Here is a 20,680-nt window from a genome sequence, read left to right as displayed (position 1 = left end):
TTTAGGTATTAAAAAAAAAAATTTATAGCATTTTCAGGGTTCTTATTTCAAAAACAAGAAGAAGGAATAATGACACGATAATTGAATGCAGTAACCAGTTTTGAGTGTAAAGTGCATACTATGCTCTCTTGTTTTCTCATTTCATTAAGTCTCTCTTATCACTCAGAACTTATTCTCGTTACATTATTTAAATACATCAGTAGCTTTGTGTCTTTTTGCATGATCAGTTCTAAGTTCTTCATAGAAAAATGCCTATTGATATTAAAAACGTTCTTGTTTGTGATGCTGTAGATCAATCTTGTGTTGATTTATTAAAAGCAAACGGAATCGAAGTTGATTACAAATTAAAATTATCGAAAGATATTCTTATTGAAGAAGCTAAAGTAAGTACTTACATGCCAACGTGGAATTCATTAGTTTGAAAGTCATAAATGCAAATACCTATAAAAATTGAATATTTTTTGAAATGTTCAGTTTTGTAAATGTATTAGAACATTTATGAATTTCCATATACTTTGCATAAATTTATATGCTCGATATTTTCACTTGTTTCTCATTAGAAATATGATGCAATAATTGTTCGATCAGACACCAAAATAACTTCTGATGTATTATCTTCGGGGTCACAAGGAAGGTTGAAAGTTGTTGGAAGAGCTGGCGTCGGAATTGATAACATAGATGTAGAAGCTGCAACGAATAACGACGTTGTTGTTTTGAAGTAAGAAACTAAAAAATATTTACTTTTCTAATGCTAATTCTTCAATTATCAATTGTCATAGGAAATGAAAAAATCTTTGACCTGATAAAAAATTACTTCCTAGTTACTAGTTGTATTTGAAAAAATGCTTGCTAAATGATTCATATTAATTTTCAGTACACCAGGTGGTAATACTATAGCTGCAACAGAATTGACATGCTTTTTGATTGGAACATTAGCTCGTCCATTTTGTTCAGCGTATGCTAGTATGAAGGAAGGAAGATGGGACCGCAAATTATTTAGCGGAACAGAACTGTATGGCAAAACACTTGCTGTTTTAGGCTTAGGTCGAATAGGACGAGAAGTTGGAATGAGAATGAAAGTTTTTGGAATGAAAATTATTGGTTACGATCCCATAACCACAAAAGAAGAAGCTGCATTAGCTGGAATCGAAAAAAAGGAATTAGAAGAAATTTGGCCATTAGCAGATTATATTACAGTTCATGTTCCTCTGCTTCCTTCAACCAAAAGTAGCTATTCAAAAATAAAAATTATTAAAATTAGCAATCTTATTACATAAGTATTATTTTAATTTTATAGATTTAATATCAACTGAAACTTTAAATAAATGCAAGAAGGGCGTGAAAATTGTGAACGTAGCTCGTGGCGGAGTCATCAATGAGCAAGCAATTTTAGATGCTTTAAATAATGGCACATGTGGTGGAGCAGCATTTGATGTTTTTGAAGAAGAACCACCAGTTAGTGATATTACCAAGAAGCTAATTCAACATTCCAAAGTTGTTGCTACACCTCATTTGGGAGCAAGTACAAAAGAAGCTCAAATTAAGGTTGCTGTGGAAGTATCTGAGCAGTTTATTGCTTTAACTGGAAAATCTCAAGTATACTCTCAATATGCTGGTGTAGTAAATCGTTCGACTCTAAAAAAGTATTTTTAAATTATGAATTTTTATTCATAAACTTCCATTTTAGAAGCATCGGAAAAAATAATCAGATTTTACATTCATTCAATTATTTATTTGTTGGAGAGAATTCGCAATAATAAAGAATGATTTTCATTTAGAAAAATTTAATATCATTTCTCTCAGAGAATTTTCTTTTTTGTCTCTCAAAACCGTTTTATAAGGAACTAAATGTATGAAATTTGTCTATAAAAACGGTAGAAGCATTGATAAATTGTCTCAGTTCAATTTCAGATCTTTTCAGATATTCAACAAGTAGAAGAGCTTTTCAAGAAATAAATTAGGAGAAAAAAATGTCTATAACGTTCATTACTTTAACATTATACTTAAGTGTGCTTAACATTAAAGGAGTATTTTTACATAAATGTGAAATTAATAAAAACGATTCTATAATCCGTTTGGGGCTTTTGTCTCAATACACATCGTCTAAGGTAATTACTCTTAAGCTCAATATTAATCTCAAAGGATAATCATATTTATTTTTATATGGCTTTAAATTTGAATATAAATCAGGTAATTTTGGGTGCACTTCCACTAGCTGTTGATTATGTAAATTCAGACAATAGAATTTTACCAGGAAAAGTTTTGGAATATACTGCAGTAAATATTGGAAAAAATCTTCCTTACGAAATCTTAAAGTATGTACTTTGTATCGAATTTCATTCTATTTATCAAAAGTATTAAACACATTTTTCTAGAAACATGAGTGATTTGATGTTGAAGGAAAATGTAGTGGGTTTCATAGGTCCTGATGAAAACTGTTATAACGAAGCATTGGTTGCAGCAGCATGGAATCTTCCAATAATATCATTTGTAATTTTTTTTAATTTTAAAATTTAATAGAATAAAAAAAAATTATTTTCTCTTTCTACTTCTAAAATATCCAAAAGTCATGTGCTGATATTAAGGTTAATAACAAAACACTTTTCCCGACTTTCGCAAGAACATCTCTTGGTCCTCCAGAAAAAATATCAAAAAGTGTCATTGCCTTATTAAAAGCTTATCATTGGAATAAATTTGTAATTATCAGTGACACTCGACAATGGAGTATGGATATAAGCACTGCTATAAAGGTTTGCAATTTGAATATTTTTTCAAAATAAATTTCAAATAATTTATATTTAGGCATTATCGCATACAAATAATTTAAACGTGACAGATTTTCAAAAGTTTAGTGATTATTTAAGTAATAAGAAAGGAACTATGGATAAAATCATAGAGGAAACTTATCTTAAGACAAGAAGTATTTCTTATCATTTTTGAATCGTTTTGAAATTAACTTTATGTATTTTAATAGTTTATGTGTTTGTTGGTGGACATTATGCATTCGAAGCTTTCATGATAGGATTAGAAGAACGTAAAATTTTGGATGAAGGAACTTACATGATAATTATGATTAATGATGAATTTAGCAGTAATCAAACAAAACTTCATTTAAATAATTTTCATGGATACAGTAAGCAACACATACTTTTTATTCATTCTAATTTCATCATTTTACTGTAAAATTATATAATTTAAATAATGAATATTATACGTGAACCGATAATCTGTTACATTCTTTTCTTCACAGATATTTTATCACGTTTCCGATCAAAAAATATAACATTAAATCCAAAAGTCTATCAATCAGTATTACAAATTGCACTTTCATCTCCAACTAAAAAGTTGACAAATTTTTATCATGCAATTAGAGAAAAGGCTAAAGAAAAATTTAACGTACCATTTCATGATAGAATTTATCCCATATTTTTCATGGCGAGAGCTGTATACCTTTACGATGCTGTAATTGTTTATGCAAAAGCTGCCACTAAAATTTTGGAAGAAAATGGAAATCTTAAAGACGGACGATCATTAATGCAAAAATATGTATTTAATAATACATTTTCATCTAAACAAGGATTTGATGTATTTATCGATGAAAACGGAAATGCAGAAGGAAATTTTTCTTTAATCGGAATTCAGCTTATTAATGGAACATACCGAATGGAAAAAATTGGGAATTTTATTCAAAATCAAAGTAGTTTGCCAATCTTTAAGTTAATTCCTGGTAAACAAATCATGTGGAATTGTGGTTTCCCTCCAAACGATGAACCTATTTGCGGATTTGAAGGATGCCCAATTGACAAAAGTTTAATAATTCTATCTAGCTTATTGATCACTTTATTGGCATTTATCTGTGTATTTCTAATCAGGTTTTTATTATTTTTTTATAAATATTTTTAACGAATGTCTTTAAATTCTTTATTATATTTTTGGTATCATTAGGCAGTATCGATATGAACAAAAACTTCAATCAATTATTTGGAAAGTAGATCTTAAAGAAATTTCTCAAATTAAATATGACTATTGTACTGAAGACAATACTTGACATAGACCTCATCATTTTCGTGTTATGAGTATTAATCCAGGAGATTCAAGTAATAAAAAGTATTACACAACCGTAGGTATAACAGAATAAATATTGCACGAATTAGTGTGAACGTAAATTTAAATTAATTATTATTTAAGTATAGGATCATATAAGGGCAACTTGGTAGCAATAAAAAAAATTTGCAAACGATCTTTGGAGTTGACAAGAAATATTAAAAAAGAATTAAAACTTATGAGAGAAGTACCTATACCTTCATATATATATATGAAAAAAGCATTGTTTTTCTGATTTTCTAAACAATTATCTACTTCTATGATTTACGTAGTTACGACATGAAAATTTGGCTTCTTTTATTGGAGTTTCGATTGAAAATCAAAGCATTTATATTATAACACAATACTACACGCGAGGAAGTTTGGAAAATATTCTAAATAACGATGATGTAAAATTGGATGAAATATTCATCTCCTCCCTAATTTTTGATATATTAAAAGGAATGATTTACCTTCATGACAGTGAAATTGTTGCACATGGAAATTTAAGAACTAGCAACTGTCTTATTGATTCAAGATGGTGTTGCAAAATATCCGATTTTGGTTTAAATAAATTCAAAAGCGACTATGTAATTGTTGATGGGTAAGTTATGCTTTTACATAAAATAATGTTAAATTTATTTTATCAATTTCATAGAAATTTGGAGAATATAATTAAGCGTAATTTGAGTTTAGCACCAGAATTGCTACAAACTGGTCACTCAATCTATGATGGTACTCAAAAAGGTGATTCTTATTCCTTTGGAATTTTGTTATACGAAACATTTGGAAAGAAAGGGCCGTATGGACTTGGATATAAATTTGATAATGAAACAATTCCTGTTTATGAAAATATAATCAATAAACTGAAAAATCCGTTATTGCATATAAGACCCTCAATGAACAATTTAAAAACCCCCGACTACATAAGAGACACAATTATGGCATGCTGGCAGAAAGATCCTAATGAGCGCCCTGATATGAGATTGATTCGGTTAAAGTTAAAGGAATTACAATTTGGATTGTAAGAAATTATTATTTTTTTTTCAATTTTACAACTCGTTTTTTATCTTTGAATAATTTATAGAAAGGCAAATATTTTTGACAATATTATGTCCTTAATGGAAAGATATGCATCAGATTTGGAAGAGCTTGTACAAAAACGAACAAATCAATTGATGGAAGAAAAAAGAAGAACCGAAAATCTTTTATTAAGGATGCTCCCAAAGTATTATGAATATTTTATTTAACAAAACTTGCGATAAATAATGTTCTGAAACGTTTACAGATCAGTTGCAGAATCATTGATACACAACCAAACTGTAATTGCAGAATTATACGACAGTGTAACAATAATGTTCACTGACCTTGTCGATTTCACAGAAATCTGTTCTACAAGTACTCCCCTTGAAGTAGTGGAGATGCTTAATGACTTATATTCTTTGATGGATGAGATAATCTCCAATTTCGATTGCTACAAAGTTGAAACAATTGGCGATGCGTATATGGTATATTTTCTTATATTTTTTTGTTACTGATGGTGTTTAGCAATCACTTATTTTGAAAAGGTATGTTCCGGTGCACCGAAAAGAAATACTGATCATGCTGTTCAAATTGCATATTTGGCTTTAACACTTATCTACAGGGTTACAGTGCTTGAAATACGTCATCGTCCCGGAGCTTTATTTAAGATGAGAATAGGCATTCATTCAGGTCAGGTTGTTGCTGGTATTGTTGGAATTAAAATGCCGCATTATTGTTTATTTGGTGATACAGTTAATATAGCATCACGAATGGAAAGTACATCAGAACCCTTAAAGATACAAATTTCTTGTCCAACATTCGAGTTGCTGAGAAAAACAAATCAATTTATTTGTGTCGAAAGAGGATTTACATATATTAAAGGAAAAGGTAATATGAAGACATTCTGGTTAAAAGGTTCAAATTCGGAAGAAAATTGGAGTCTTCAATCTCAGGATTTTAGAAGTTCGTTAAAAACATACGGGAATAACAAAGAAACTGCCAGGAAATCAATGAATAATATAGATAAATTACCAATTCGTTCATATTCAAAGGGTGTTCTCACGAAAGCTTACACGATTTAAAAAACTCTGAATACTTCTAGAGATGGAGAAATTTAAACTCCGCGGAAGTTAGTTAGCTGATTTTTAAAATTCACGGATTTTAAATGAATGTTTTAGAATTTAATAAGGGTTAATATAATTAAGTTTTCGAATTTTAAGGATCCAGGCTTATAGCTTTTTGCCACTTAGTTTTTGATTATATTTTGAACTTTTTTGCTTTATCCGGTGTTTCGCGATGCAAGACGAAGATTGAAATTCGATTGCAAAATTTCGACGTAGTCCTCAATAAAGAGTATTCTGAGTGTAGATCTGAGATCCTTTCATATTTTGATATGTTGAGAATCATATTTAAGAAATTGTATTGCAGTACTTAAAGTTTTTGAAGAATAAATCAGCGAAAAGCCGCAAAATTATATTGAATATTCTATAAAAACCATTCTAGATATTTATGCTTATTTATGTTAAATGACAAGAAAAATTGAATAAAACAATAAAGTTTAAATGATATTTGAGAATTTTAAACAAATGCATTTTTAGTCTTCTTCTGATTTATTTTTAAGTTCTGAGAGAATTAGAAAAGAAAATGCTCTGAGAACAGAAAAAAACAAAGCGAGTATGATGATGAAGAGACAGCATAAACCAAATTTAATTCAAAAGAAATTTCACTCAGTCTCGCGGGAGTCGCTTATTCGATCGGATGAAAATTTTGAGACAAAAAATATAGTCCAGTCGTTTCCTTTTAGCGTTATCAGTTATTTTTATATAAAAGTGTTATGATAATGATAAGTTTTAATAAATTAGGCTATATATAATTGTAAACTGGACTTCCGACGAAGCACATAGAATAATATTATATATATCATTTGCAATTATTTTATGTGTTCTAAGAAAATATACAAATGAATGAATAGTGAATCATTAAAAGAAAAAGATATTAAAGAAGTGCCATAAAATGTTAGAATATAACAATTTATCAACAAATATGATAAATAAGTTCTTATGGATAGTTTTATTGTTAGGATACTTAATTCATTCATCAGAATCTGTGGTATGTGAACGTTAAGTACTTAATTCTAATCAAATCACTGTCCTACTGACCATGTGAAATTGAGATTTGTTCATCTTTCTTATATAAAACAAAATTCTTATCAAAAATATATAGTCACATAAATTTTTTTATTGACCTTTCAAGTGAAACTTGTCATTTAGTTTATTATTTCTTGATGCTAATTTTTTTTAAAAATATATATATATATATATATGTATATAATATATATATTTCTTAACACTGTTGCAACATTAAATTTTAGATAAAAAAAATCATATAAAGACAAATTACATATTAAAAACTTACTAGAATTTTCTCATTAAATATTATCTCCGGATGCAATTCTAGAATGCATTTGTCGTAAAATAATCATGATAAATATTTTTATAGGACAACGTTAAATCTCCGCTATAGTAGATAAATCTGTTTAAAGTGCAAAAATGTAGATATATACTTATGAAGAAAATTTGTTTTCCGTTTAATTTATTAAACAGAAACGATTCATTTTTGTGCATTTTTAAATGTTAGCCATTGTAATATGATGCGAAATGAACATATGTATTCTGCGAATTCAACAGAAATAATGATCGATATGCATCTTTACATATACAAAGAAATGTGCTATGAAGGAAGACAGTCAAGAAAAATAAAGAAGAAGATGATGCCGATCTTTTGAAGATGAGCAATGCAATCATATGTATAATGTTTATGTTTCATGTTTCACTGCAACTGCTATTCCCAAGCTGAAATATTTTTTCTTTCTAAAAATAATGATTGGGATGTGGAATTGATGTGAGATTTTCTTCTCACTGTAAATTCTTTCCAAAACTTGTCTATTCGAACACGTTAAGGATTTTCTAGTCATTAAATTAGTTTAAATACATAATGAAAATCTTTTTAAAAACTCATCTGGAATTTGCATCCCATTAAATCTCAACTTTTTTTATTACTATATATTAACGCTTATATATGATGTAATGAATGAATTTTAACGAAACATTTCTTACTCTATAAAGAGAATAAAAAATTACATCAAATGATCGACACTTTTTAAAAGTTTCACTTAACTATTCATTATTAAACGCCTTCTTTGTCAATTTAAATAGGTTTTCTTGTCATTAAAAATGATCAATTTATTTTTAAAAAAATTATACTCCATTTTAAAAAGGTTTTTGTAAAAGCTTTAAATGTGATTTTTCATTCTGTTATAAATTTTGACTTTCCAACGGAAAAAAATTAACAAAAAAATGTTTTTTTCTTAGCAATATGCATATCAGAATTGTAGCATTCTATCAAGCATGGAGCTTGAATTTTTTTCCTTTGAAAGTGATTTAAAGTTCCATTTGCAAATTATTTGTTGTCAAAGTAATATTTTTAAAATTTCACCGTCAACAACACAAATAAAGAAAGCTTCGCCAAGGCTCTTTAAGAATGAAATTGGGTCTATTTGGCAGCCATATGAATGTTACAAGGAAGCGACTTCAATTTGTTTGTAAAAAAATATGTTACAAACAGAAAACATTCGAAAAATCATAATAGAAATGCTTTATTTACAAATTTATTCCAAAAGAGCAAAATCAAAAATTGATTGTGATAAAAAATATTTAAAATTGCTAGAATTCCTCGAACAAAAATTCATTGCACTTTAAGAATATTGATATTGAAACTCCTAATTATACTTTAATTTTGGAATTAACTTTAACCAAATTAAGGTAATTCTAATTTTCGTCGAATACACTAATGCAATGAAATAATATGTATTTCTCATTATTAATATCGTTTAAAATATATTTAATTTATTTTGAATAATATGATTCAATAGATTCTGGGAATTTGATTTAATAAATTTAAAAAGTTTTGAGAATTTCAAATTTTTATTTCAATTCTAAAATTTGAAGCTAATATATAAAAGCTTTACAAAAAAGTTTTGGATTTTTCAATCAATTTGAAAAGCTTTAAAAGTAATTTTTTTTGCAATTTAGCATAGTTAAGTAAACTTTAACAAATAATCTTAAAAAGGAATATTGGTAGAAAAATAATTTTTGATAGTTAGGTTTACCAATGGAAAAACTAACAAACTACGGTAACCGTGGAAAAAGTATGAAAATTTAATTCTTAAAAGCTTTAATATTTGTTTATTTTTATTGAATTTATTTTATGTAAAAGTAAGCACAAATTATTAAAATAAATCTGTATTTTTTTATTTATTACACTATTTTTCAAAATTCATATACTTAATTCAACATTGAAAGCTTTTTCCGTTTTAAATATTATTTTTTAGATTTCATATTATAAAATTAATAATCGAAATAAAAATCATTACAGGTTTGTAATACCACATTGTGTGATTGTGATGGATTAAAAGGAGCACCTGGAAGTGTTGGAATACCTGGATTACCTGGCGTTGAAGGACCTCCTGTAAAGCATTTAACAATTTATTTTTCATAAAATTTTCGTTAACAGTTAAAATTTTACTTGATTCGAACTGAAAATGATGCGATTCATTTTCCAATATGAATCATTTGTTATTATTTAATTAATTCAAATTTTATTCAAAATTATAGGGTGATATAGGACCTGATGGAATTACTGGTGTTCGTGGAGAAGACGGAGATCGAGGTAAAATTTTAAATACACGCAATAAAACATTTAAATAATAATTATATATTCTTATATTTAAAGGTGAGGTCGGTGACATCGGAGAAAAGGGAATCCGAGTAAGTACCAAATTACATGTTTCAGACTCTTAAACAGAAACTATAATCATAAATGTTAACATAATATTTACAAAGGGTGATCAAGGATTTCCTGGACTGAAAGGAAGAGCAGGTGCGCATTTCATTTCCATTATTTTAAGAAAAACATTAATTTATATTAATTTTACGTATAGGCTTTCCTGGATTGCACGGTGAAGAAGGACCAAGAGGTAAAGATTTATTACTCATTACCAACTTTGTTTGCCTCTTTAAATAATTCCTCATTCATTTTGATTATTTATAGGTCCCGATGGACTTGATGGATGCAATGGAACTGATGGTCAACAGGGAATTCCAGGAACACCTGGTAATTTTTAATATTATTCTGATCGTATGTAGAAATGATATTTCATAGGATTAATTTATTAAGGTCAACATGGTCTTCGCGGACAACAAGGTAAAATATTTACAAGATTAAATTTTATTAATTCTTTATTAATAAATTCCTTATTATTTTTCAGGTGAAATTGGAATTCAAGGTTTAAGAGGTGATCCAGGTGAAGGAGGTATTAATTCTAAGGGTACTAAAGGAGAACGTGGTACAGATGGTATGATCATTTGCAATTTATTTAAGTATTAAAATTTACGAATAAAATCAATTTTAAATCATAGGAAGAGATGGTTTACAAGGAACACCAGGTTAGTAATGCTTTTTGTTATTATCCAATGAAAACGATATTTAATATTGAAATTTTATAGGTTATGATGGATTAAAGGGTGAAAAGGGCTATCCAGGTAGAGATGGATATGTAGCAAGGAAGGGCGAAAAAGGATTAAAGGGATTCAAAGGGCCAACTGGAGAATATAATCTTTACTGCAAAGGGTAAATATTTATCTATTTTTAACTGTAACATATATACTTACCTACTTAACATTTTAAATATCTAAGTAAAATTTAAGATTTTACAAAAAACAAAGATCAAATTAGAAATAAAATTAAACCGAAAATTTCAAAACTAATTACAGAGAAAAGGGAGAACCAGGATCTGTTGAATTTATTAGTCCAAATATTACCAATATTAAAAAAGGTGAAGTAGGTCCAAAAGGATCAAAAGGAGAAATAGGAGAAGTAAGTGATTTTAAATTTAAAGCATTTGAAAAGAAGAGTCAAAGGTATCAGGGTTTGTCCGTTGTGAAAACACAACCAAAAAAAATTACATAGCAAATCCCAAAATTGTGCATCATTTGCGAATGACTCATATTTTATCAATTAATTAATCAAATCAAATAAATTGAAATATTTTTTATTGCTATAGACTGGACCCCCGGGTCAGCCAGGAATCACAGGTCCAGCTGGTAAGCATAATTTCTTTGTCTCTTTTTCTTTATCATATCATATTTATCTAACAAATGTATAAAGGTTTTCGAGGTCAAAAAGGCTACAAAGGAGCAGAAGGAAACGAGGGTAACATTATTAAATTCATATTTGAATAAGATCCCATTTTAAAAAAAGCCAATTTTGATCGATAAAGGTGACCGTGGAAAACCTGGAAAAGTTGGTCCACAAGGAGCATCAGGTGAAAAAGGAGCCAAAGGAGCTCCTGGGTAATACCATAAATGATTAAATATAGTTGTACATGATTAAATATATTGATAAAAATTTTAGATATGCTGGAAGAGATGGATCAAAAGGTTTGAAAGGAGACAAAGGTAATTATTTAATATTAATATTCTTGTTTATATAAATTAAATAATTAATTAATTCTTGTAATATTAAAATAATGTGTATAGGTGATGATGGTTACGAAGGAATGCCAGGAAGACAAGGTCCATCTGGACCTCCCGGTAGATATGATCCTACACTAGATGAAATTAGTATTGGACCGATCGGACCTCAAGGTATATTACATCAGTTTTCAGTACAATAATTTCATATTAATTGATAATATAAATGAATAATAAATAGGTGAAATCGGTGAAACGGGTCCAATGGGAATATCAGGTGAATATTTAAACTTTAGTTAAAGTAGTTTAGAGGTTATTAACATTTGAATACTATTTCTTTTAGGAATACCTGGTGACATGGGACGACGGTAATATATTTGGCACAAAAAAACTAAGAATTTTTCTCATAATTTTATATAAATTTTTTTAAATAGTGGTCTTCCTGGAGATCAGGTAAATTATTACAATAATAAAGAGAATAAATCTTTTAATAAAATATATTTAGGGTATGCCTGGTGATCCTGGAACTGATGGTTTGAGAGGTCGTCCAGGAACTTCTGAAAAAGGTCAAAGTGGAGATGATGGTGAAGCAGGATTAACTGGACCTATTGGATTAACTGGGTATTCATTATAAATGTTCATTTTATATTTAAGATTAAATATTTTTATTGTTTGCCATGCTTAGATATCCAGGACCAGTAGGACCAAAAGGACCTATGGGATATAGAGGCGAAGATGTTGTAAGTTTCAACTTATTATGAAAAATCAACTTGATTAATTTATTTATTTATTTATTTTTTTTTTCTTGCATCAAGATTGGAGATAAAGGTGAACAAGGAGAACCGGGTCGAGATGCCGCCCCTGGCTTACCAGGTTAATAAAACTTTTAAATAGTTTAAACAATAACAATGAACATACATATATAATTTAAATTTTATTCTTTTTGTTCCAAACAGGTGGTCCTGGCGAACCAGGTAATCACATCTTATATTAATTATTAAGCATATATTACATTTAAAAAATATAATTAAAGGTCTTCCTGGAGACAAAGGATTGCCCGGAATAGGTTATAATATAACAGGACCACCAGGGTAAGTTTTTGTTTAAATTTCGTTTGTTAAATAATTTCAAATGTATTATTTTTAAATTTTTAGACCTGATGGATTGCCTGGAAAACAAGTAATGCCTAAATGATATTTTAAATTTAAAAAATAATAATTTTTTTTAATTTTTATAATTTTAGGGACCAATGGGTAAACAGTTAAATATGTCAAGATTTTGAAAACAAAAATAAAATTAAAATGTATTCATTTAATTAAATTAGGTGACCCTGGATTTGACGGTTTTGATGGAGAAAAGGGTAAATTTAATTTTTTTAAAATTTTAGCTTTTAACATAACACTTTAAATATAGGTGACAAGGGTTTAAGAGGAGATGATTGTGGTTTTTGTCCACCTGGATTACCTGGAGCAAAGGTAAAATGTAGTAATTATGCTCAATCAACTTAGATAAATTAATTTTTATTTTATTGAAAAATAATAGGGAGATAGAGGAGAATCGGGACGAAGAGGCTTCCAAGGTTTGCAAGGAAATAGAGGATTACCAGGTGAAAGAGGAGATAAGGGTATGAAAGGTAGAGCAGGCAAAGGAGGTAAGACATATATTGTGTTACATTATTTTGAAAATCTAAATTAATTGGAATAACTTTTTTATTAGGATATCCCGGCATTCAAGGGTAAAGCCAGATATATGTTTAATAAAATTCAATAAACTAATAAAAAAATTTATCTACAAAAGTACTCCAGGGCAACCAGGTCTACCAGGTAAGGAACAAATATTATTTTAGAATGAAGTGTTCTTAATTTTTAAAATTCATAAAACTCAAGGTGTCCAGGGACCAAAAGGACACAAAGGAACAGTTATATATGAAGGAGAGTTAATTAAACCAGAGCTTGGAGATATCGGAGATAGAGGTTAGAACTAAATCTTGTATGAAAGTCTCTAATTTACTAAAATTTTAATATTTTTGTTTATTTCCTATTTTTTCAATTTTAAATGCTCTTAGGCTATCCTGGTAAGAAATATTAAATTTAATTAATTATATTTTATGTACCTATTACATTTTTATCATTTCTTTTTTCAATCAAGGTTTACAAGGCCCTGAAGGAGAAAATGGACTTGAAGGTAAATTCAATTTATAATAAGCATTAAATAATTATTCATTTATTTATCACAATTTTAGGCGAAAGAGGTTTAGATGGAGAAATGGGAGATCAAGGATATAATGGCTTAGAGGTTCCGTTTTTTTGTATTTTCTAAAACAAAATTGCTAACATGAAAATTTAACAGGGATTGGCTGGTTTACCCGGAAAAAATGGTACAGACGGATTTGATGGTAGAAATGGTCTTCCTGGAGGTATTTTTTTATAATTTTTAATTTCATTCAATTATTTAATAATTTTGTTTTTAATTGTAAAGAAAATGCCGATATGTTTGCTTTTGGTGGAGAACCTGGCGATAGAGGATTTGATGGAAGAACGTAAGTTTAAAGCATTTTTATAATTTATAGTTTAACTATTCTATTCTTTTTAGTGGACAAGTTGGTGATCGTGGTGAAAAAGGAATAAAAGGTGAAATGGGTTACGTTGGGCCTCCTTTGTTGGATAAGCGAGGTTTCAAAGGTCCCCGAGGTCCAGTTGGCTTACCGGTAAAATTTTGCTCATTTTTTAATATCTTTATTTATACACAATATGATTCATGTAAAACGAAATTTTAGGGTTCCAAAGGAATGACTGGTGCTGAAGGTAATACATTATTAAACATTTACAAATATGCATCATATTAATTCATTACAACATTAGGTGAAAAGGGTGAAAGAGGAGATGAAGGTTTAATTGGAGTTAGAGGTTTACCTGGTGAAATACGAGAAGTAAATGCTTTTAGTTTTTTTTATTTTGAGTTTTAAAATTAATAATAACCTAATTAATAATAAATGCTTGGTTTAGATTTATTTTAGTTCATAAATATTTTATTAAAATTTTTTCAATCATAATTGTAACTGTAATTTATTTCTCAATTAGGGTCCTGTCGGTGTAAAAGGATATCCTGGTATTCCAGGTAATTAAAAAATTATATTATTCTTAGTGGATGATTCATGGCTTATAAAATATTGCTTTTTAAGGAAATTATGGACCTAGAGGTGAAGATGGTCTTCCCGGTTTGCCTGGTGAAAATGGAGTCGTTGGCCTTACTGGGTTAAAAGGTATTTGACTAAAAAAATAAATCTTAAAAAATGATTTTTTATAAATATATCATTCCTTCTTTTAGGTTCTCGTGGTCTACCTGGTGTTGCAATTCTATTTGGTGAGATGGGTATTGATGGTGACGAAGGTGAAGCAGGTGAAAAAGGAGACCAAGGATATCAAGGTATTATTATATAATTGAAACATTTTTAAAATGTTTAAAATATAAATAAATTGCAGGGCTTATTGGATTAAGAGGACAACCTGGTATCAAAGGTGTTAAAGGTGAAAAAGGAGAACGGGGAGCAGAAGGCTTGTATGTATCAATATTAGATGAGGTTTACTCATTTTTATGACAAATTTGAACTATATTCATTATTAACGTTTTGAACGGTCTTTAAATGTTTTGTTTTTTACAAAATAAAATATAATCTAAATTCAATATTACTTATAGACGTGGTATCACTGGAAACAAAGGTGCTAGAGGAGACATTATTTTTGTAAGTTTTAATTTATAAGTTTTTTTTTTAATATTAAATATTATATTTAACAAAATATTCGAATTAAGGGTGATCGCGGTGAAGAAGGATTGCCTGGAATTGATGGTAGAAATGGTCTCTTTGGATTGAAAGGTAAATGTTTGATCTTTCAGTATATAAAAATCTTATCATATAAAAGCTCTTAGAACTTTCGTTATTTAACAATTCTGTATGAGAAGATATATGGTTCTCTTATTTTGAGCACTCGGAATTATTTAATTGAATATTTTATCAATAGGTGAAAAGGGAGATGAAGGTTTTGTTGGAGCAACTGGATTACCAGGTAAAAAAGAACTTTTTTTATTCAATAAAATCAATTTTAAATTGTAATAATAAATTAAAAGGCATTCGTGGAGACACTGGATTTGATGGATTTTTGGGTCCTATAGGAGATGAGGGACCACAAGGAGATACAGGCAAGTTAAATGTTTTGTGAAAGGATAGAGTAGTTTATATAAAAAAATTTCTCGATTAAATAGGTGTCATGGGTATCGTTGGATTACCTGGTGAAATAGGAAGCTATGGAGAGAAGGGTGATATGGGAAATTCAGGATTCACAGGTAATTAGACTTTGGTTATTCTAATAAAAAACAACATTAATGAATTGTTTTCAAAATAAAAGGAAAGAGAGGTCCATTTGGATTATTTGGACTGAAAGGTGAACAGGGTGATAAAGGATTCCCAGGTAATTTTATTAATATATGAGTGTAATATGATATTTATCAAGTGTAACTTGAAAATTTCTAAGGCTATCCCGGTTTCGATGGAGCGAAAGGAATTCGTGGAGATGCAGGAATCATTGGACCTCAAGGACAAAAAGGTAACTTTAGAAAATTTTAATTTAATTAAAGCGATAAATAATGAATTGATGTACTCTAAATGTTTATTTTAGGTGAAGCATCATTCAGTGGACCCAAAGGGGAACAAGGTAGTCCAGGATTAAATGGCTTGAGAGGTAATTTTGTTAAAAGAAATGTTGTTCAAAATTGAAAAGTAAAAAAAATTATTTTTATAGGATTCGATGGTCTTCCTGGAAAAATTGGTAAATTTAAAGTTTTATTTGAAATTAGGAAAGATATAAAAAAAAATGTCGTTTAGGTTTTAAGGGAGAAGAAGGTGATGCTGGAAGGGTAAGATAATATTTTAATCCAATTAGCCTTAATGATTTATACGAGGATTTATTAATTTAGATTATTGATGGCGCACCTGGACTTAAAGGTCTTCCTGGTAAAAGTGGAAGAAATGGTAGAAGAGGTAAAAATTTACTCGTTAAATTTTAATACTAAACATGTAATTTAATTTTACTTTACTTTTAAAATGAAATAAAGGTATGAAAGGAATAAGAGGCGACAATGGCTTGATGGGAGAACAAGGTATATAAAATATTTGTTGCGTTATAATTTTTAATAATAAATCGCCATTTAAAAAAATAAATTATAGGAGAAACTGGTGAAATTGGTCGGGCAGGATTCCCAGGATTTAAGGTGTATATCTTAAGATTTAATAAAATTATTTTTTTTAATGGTACACAACAAAATATTAACAATCGTACTTTTTACTAATCAGGGAAGAGATGGTAGAAGAGGAATACCAGGTAAAAATTTTATACATTTTTATACATACATCTTATAAATGCAAAATTTAATCAATAAAAGGTTCTCCTGGTATCATTGGTGAAATGGGATTAATGGTAAGATATATTTAAATTGATTTATTTAATGATTATATTTTGATGTAACTTTTTTTGTAATTAAAGGGACCCAGAGGAGACATGGGTGATGCAGGATTTGCTTTCAAGGGAGAAAGAGGTTTGACTGGAGAAAGAGGCGAACCAGGTAATTAAGCCAAATACACTAGTATACAATTAAGAGGAAAATCAATATTTTCTCTTTTCCAATTTTAGGTCCTCAAGGAGAAACTGGTGATAGAGGGTAAGCATTTTGATACCTATGCACTAAATGTCCCCGATACCGAGATTAAGGCGTCGTCACGGGGAACTTTTTTGGAAAAAAATTCTGAAACTTCCGCCCCCTTTACCTCAAAAAAATTCTTTCTACGCCTCAGTAACGATCACGTACATTTGTCAAGATCGAGGTTTTGAAAAACCTTACCTAATGCTACAATTTAAAAAATATATTCTAAAAAAATTAAAATGTTATAATTTATTTTAGTTTCCCTGGTTTACCTGGTCTTACAAGTCAAGGGTAAGAAACTAATTTGTTAATTTAAAATGGCTTAAAAAATAAAATATTTATATCAAACTTTTCACAGATGGGGAACAAAAGGAGATATCGGTGATATTGGCTTAGAAGGTTAATATTTCAAGATTAACTTTTAAATTAATATTTTAAATAAAATAAAATATTGTATTAAAGGTTTTACTGGACACATTGGCTTAATGGGAAGAAAAGGACAAAAAGGAGATTTAGGAATGATGTAAAAATAAATAAAATTAATTTTTTCATGAACATTTTCATATAAAAAACTTTATTAAAGGGGAGCTTTTGGTTTGGATGGCAGACCTGGATTGAAAGGTAATATATTTATTTTTCTACCAAAAATGTAAAAATGACTAATTCAAAATTTTATTTAAAAGGCATGCAAGGAGATAGAGGTTTTAAAGGAGAGCGTGGATTAATTGCTGAATGGGCTGAACCTGGTGAAGAAGGTAATATCATATTTCCTAATTCAATAAATAATACTTAAAGATTAATTTTAACAAAAAAAATCATAGAAGACATGAAGAATTAAGTTTATGTTAATACATTTATTTTAAATGAAAAATTATTAGGTTTACCTGGTTCAGATGGAATATCTGGAAGACAAGGAATCAGAGGCTCAAAAGGTACAGCATAAAGAGAAAAACTTATAAAAACATCATTTATCTTTAACATTTTATATTATTTGTCAGGCGCACCTGGCGACTATGGACAAGATGGTCTACCTGGATTAATTGGTGAAACTGGAACAAGGTAATGTTTTTTTTTTTTTTGTAGAAATATAATTAATTACCTAATATATAATTAACAGCGCTGATGGACCTAAAGGAATGACTGGTGATATTGGATTACAAGGACCACCTGGTCTACCTGGTTTAGGTAAGGAAATACTAATAAATATTTTGAAAATGATAATACTATTTCCAAAAATTTTAGATGGATTGCCGGGATTAAGAGGAGATGAAGGTCTTCCTGGTCAAATTGGAGATGTAGGAATTTCGAGAAGAGGACCAAAAGGTTAAACATAAAAAATTTAATCAAATTGTAAAATCATTTCAATAATACAATCTAATTTATTCAACCAACAAGGCCCTACTGGAGATATTGGCTTACCTGGATTCGATGGAATTGATGGATTGAAAGGTGAAACCGGAGATGTTGGAAATGTAGGATTTCCAGGAGCACGTGGTTTAAAAGGTAAACTAATTTCTAAAAACAATTTTTACAAATAATTTATTTGAATTTTCTTCTTAAATCTAATAGGTGAAAGAGGTTTAATTGGTTTTGAAGGAGAAGTTGGAGAAAAGGGTTTGATGGGTAAGTTATATTCTTGACGAATTTTACTTTTTTTTACATGAGTTATTACTAAATTATAGGCAGAAAAGGTGACAAAGGTCACAAAGGAGAACCATATGCAGCAAGCTCAATAAGACGACCTTTCCCTGGTTACGATGGTATAAAAGGAGTGAAGGTACATAAATTTATTGATTAAATTAACTAATTTTTCATGTATCACTTTTGTATCACTGATTAAAATAATAGGGAGAACCCGGAGAAAAAGGATCTCAAGGTATTTTTATAACTTTCTCAACTATTTAATTAGCTTTTAAAACTATAAAATATTTTTTGGATAGGTTTCCAAGGAGCTCAAGGACGTATTGGTTTCAAGGGTTATCAAGGATTACAAGGAATAACTGGTAAGCATTATTAAATATATTAGATGAATATTGTTTAATATATATTTTGTAGGATTACCCGGTCCACAGGGCTTTAAGGGAGAAAAAGGTACATAAAATTAGAATTTTTGTTTATTAAATAGGTAGAGCTTTTTCTTAAAAAAAAATTAAAATTCATTCATCAGGTTTTAGAGGAGCACCAGGATTGGATGGTTTAGGTAATAAAATTTAAAAATATTTTAAGTTTATATTCTACTAATTCAAACTTATGTAGATGGTTTCCGTGGTCCACCTGGTATAAATGGCGATCCGGCACCACCAGGACCACCACCAAGAAGTCGAGGATATGTATTTACCCGTCATTCCCAAACCATAGCTATTCCAAGATGTCCTGCCAATACAAATCTTCTATGGGAAGGTTATTCTTTCGTATCAGTAATTGGAAGTAGTCGTGCTGTTGGACAAGATTTGGGTCAATCTGGATCATGTTTAAGACAATTCTCAACCATGCCATTTATGTTCTGTAATTTAAATAATGTCTGTAGCTATGCAGAAAATAATGATGACAGTGTATGGCTTACAACAGGAGAACCAATGCCAATGTCAATGACGCCAATTCCATCTAAAGAAATGGAAAAATACGTTTCACGTTGCGCTGTTTGTGAAACAACTACTAAACTTATAGCTCTTCACAGTCAAAGTATGGAAATACCAGACTGCCCTCAAAGTTGGGAAGAAGCATGGATTGGATATAGTTATTATATGCAAACATCTGATACTCATGGCAATTCACATCAAAATTTAGTTTCTCCTGGCTCCTGTCTTGAAGAATTCAGAGCTCAACCGGTTATTGAATGTCACGGTCGTGGTACATGTAACATATATGATGGCATTACATCATACTGGCTTTCGGTTATAGAGGATCATGAGCAATTTAGAAAACCTCGTCCTCAAACATTGAAAGCTGATCAAACCAGCAAGGTTAGCAGATGTACCGTATGTAGAAAAATGGATCGAAGCTTTCGAGCACGCCCTACACAACCAACAATTCCAAATGCATCAGCATTTTCACAAAAAGAAACGGAAACATTCTATCCACAACAAAGAGGAGATGTATCATTTGTTCAACCAAATATACCTCTAGAAAATCCTCAGCCAGCGCCTAGACGAAGAAGACCTCCTCAACGTTCGCGTCAAAACCGAAATAGAAATTATCAAAGAAATCAGCAGCAATAATTTCAAAGCTAAAATTAAAAAATAAAAATAAAGAATTCAATATGCACCAAAAATTGCTATAAGTAAAAATAAAATTGAAAATAAATAAATGTGTTCATAAATTTTATTTCAAAAGCTTTTTTCTTAGAACTG

General features: G+C 29.2%; 4 protein-coding genes across 4 annotated transcripts; all 4 read left to right on the top strand.

Moving 5' to 3' along the window:
- Positions 1 to 215: 215 nt before the first annotated feature.
- Positions 216 to 1,746, top strand: LOC139090867 (D-3-phosphoglycerate dehydrogenase). Its single transcript, XM_070640720.1, has 4 exons — positions 216 to 383; positions 561 to 718; positions 875 to 1,227; positions 1,298 to 1,746. The coding sequence occupies exons 1-4, from the start codon at positions 249 to 251 to the stop codon at positions 1,651 to 1,653; spliced, it is 1,002 nt and encodes a 333-aa protein (XP_070496821.1). The 5' UTR covers positions 216 to 248; the 3' UTR covers positions 1,654 to 1,746.
- A 224-nt stretch (positions 1,747 to 1,970) lies between these two features.
- LOC139090681 (guanylate cyclase 32E-like) lies at positions 1,971 to 3,992 on the top strand. Its single transcript, XM_070640482.1, has 8 exons — positions 1,971 to 2,108; positions 2,191 to 2,315; positions 2,376 to 2,490; positions 2,568 to 2,750; positions 2,803 to 2,920; positions 2,975 to 3,133; positions 3,251 to 3,808; positions 3,946 to 3,992. Exons 1-8 carry the CDS (start codon positions 1,971 to 1,973, stop codon positions 3,990 to 3,992), a joined length of 1,443 nt encoding a protein of 480 aa, XP_070496583.1.
- On the top strand, positions 3,985 to 6,577 carry Gyc32E (Guanylyl cyclase at 32E). Its single transcript, XM_070640643.1, has 7 exons — positions 3,985 to 4,124; positions 4,194 to 4,291; positions 4,377 to 4,687; positions 4,742 to 5,107; positions 5,171 to 5,311; positions 5,372 to 5,591; positions 5,652 to 6,577. Exons 1-7 carry the CDS (start codon positions 4,073 to 4,075, stop codon positions 6,186 to 6,188), a joined length of 1,725 nt encoding a protein of 574 aa, XP_070496744.1. The 5' UTR covers positions 3,985 to 4,072; the 3' UTR covers positions 6,189 to 6,577.
- Positions 6,578 to 6,847: 270 nt separating this feature from the next.
- Positions 6,848 to 20,654, top strand: vkg (Collagen alpha-1(IV) chain viking). Its single transcript, XM_070640675.1, has 79 exons — positions 6,848 to 7,215; positions 9,541 to 9,633; positions 9,780 to 9,834; positions 9,898 to 9,932; positions 10,008 to 10,044; positions 10,106 to 10,141; positions 10,216 to 10,278; positions 10,342 to 10,368; positions 10,433 to 10,519; positions 10,584 to 10,610; positions 10,671 to 10,794; positions 10,938 to 11,040; positions 11,228 to 11,267; positions 11,332 to 11,376; positions 11,444 to 11,516; positions 11,578 to 11,621; positions 11,703 to 11,810; positions 11,878 to 11,913; positions 11,980 to 12,004; positions 12,071 to 12,089; positions 12,142 to 12,257; positions 12,322 to 12,376; positions 12,452 to 12,509; positions 12,593 to 12,610; positions 12,670 to 12,727; positions 12,791 to 12,815; positions 12,880 to 12,889; positions 12,961 to 12,996; positions 13,050 to 13,111; positions 13,179 to 13,287; positions 13,353 to 13,371; positions 13,434 to 13,459; positions 13,523 to 13,609; positions 13,702 to 13,710; positions 13,785 to 13,820; positions 13,879 to 13,931; positions 13,986 to 14,052; positions 14,115 to 14,175; positions 14,229 to 14,343; positions 14,413 to 14,440; positions 14,498 to 14,565; positions 14,717 to 14,753; positions 14,818 to 14,898; positions 14,964 to 15,062; positions 15,119 to 15,194; positions 15,333 to 15,378; positions 15,447 to 15,510; positions 15,656 to 15,700; positions 15,762 to 15,833; positions 15,897 to 15,977; positions 16,040 to 16,102; positions 16,166 to 16,237; positions 16,310 to 16,372; positions 16,433 to 16,459; positions 16,516 to 16,547; positions 16,608 to 16,671; positions 16,746 to 16,790; positions 16,858 to 16,901; positions 16,984 to 17,011; positions 17,073 to 17,107; positions 17,174 to 17,252; positions 17,321 to 17,348; positions 17,589 to 17,621; positions 17,689 to 17,729; positions 17,793 to 17,853; positions 17,914 to 17,951; positions 18,014 to 18,085; positions 18,209 to 18,262; positions 18,329 to 18,389; positions 18,448 to 18,515; positions 18,573 to 18,653; positions 18,726 to 18,833; positions 18,900 to 18,953; positions 19,013 to 19,107; positions 19,179 to 19,206; positions 19,271 to 19,333; positions 19,386 to 19,421; positions 19,498 to 19,530; positions 19,587 to 20,654. Exons 1-79 carry the CDS (start codon positions 7,120 to 7,122, stop codon positions 20,546 to 20,548), a joined length of 5,358 nt encoding a protein of 1,785 aa, XP_070496776.1. The 5' UTR covers positions 6,848 to 7,119; the 3' UTR covers positions 20,549 to 20,654.
- The last annotated feature ends 26 nt before the right edge of the window (positions 20,655 to 20,680 follow it).

The sequence above is a fragment of the Chironomus tepperi genome, unplaced genomic scaffold (genome assembly GCF_022539635.2).
Source record: "Chironomus tepperi strain 1889 unplaced genomic scaffold, CSIRO-AGI_Ctep_v1 contig_219, whole genome shotgun sequence".
Lineage (NCBI taxonomy): Eukaryota > Metazoa > Arthropoda > Insecta > Diptera > Chironomidae > Chironomus > Chironomus tepperi.
Note: the sequence above shows the minus strand (reverse complement) of the source record. Positions and strands in the feature narration are given on the sequence as shown.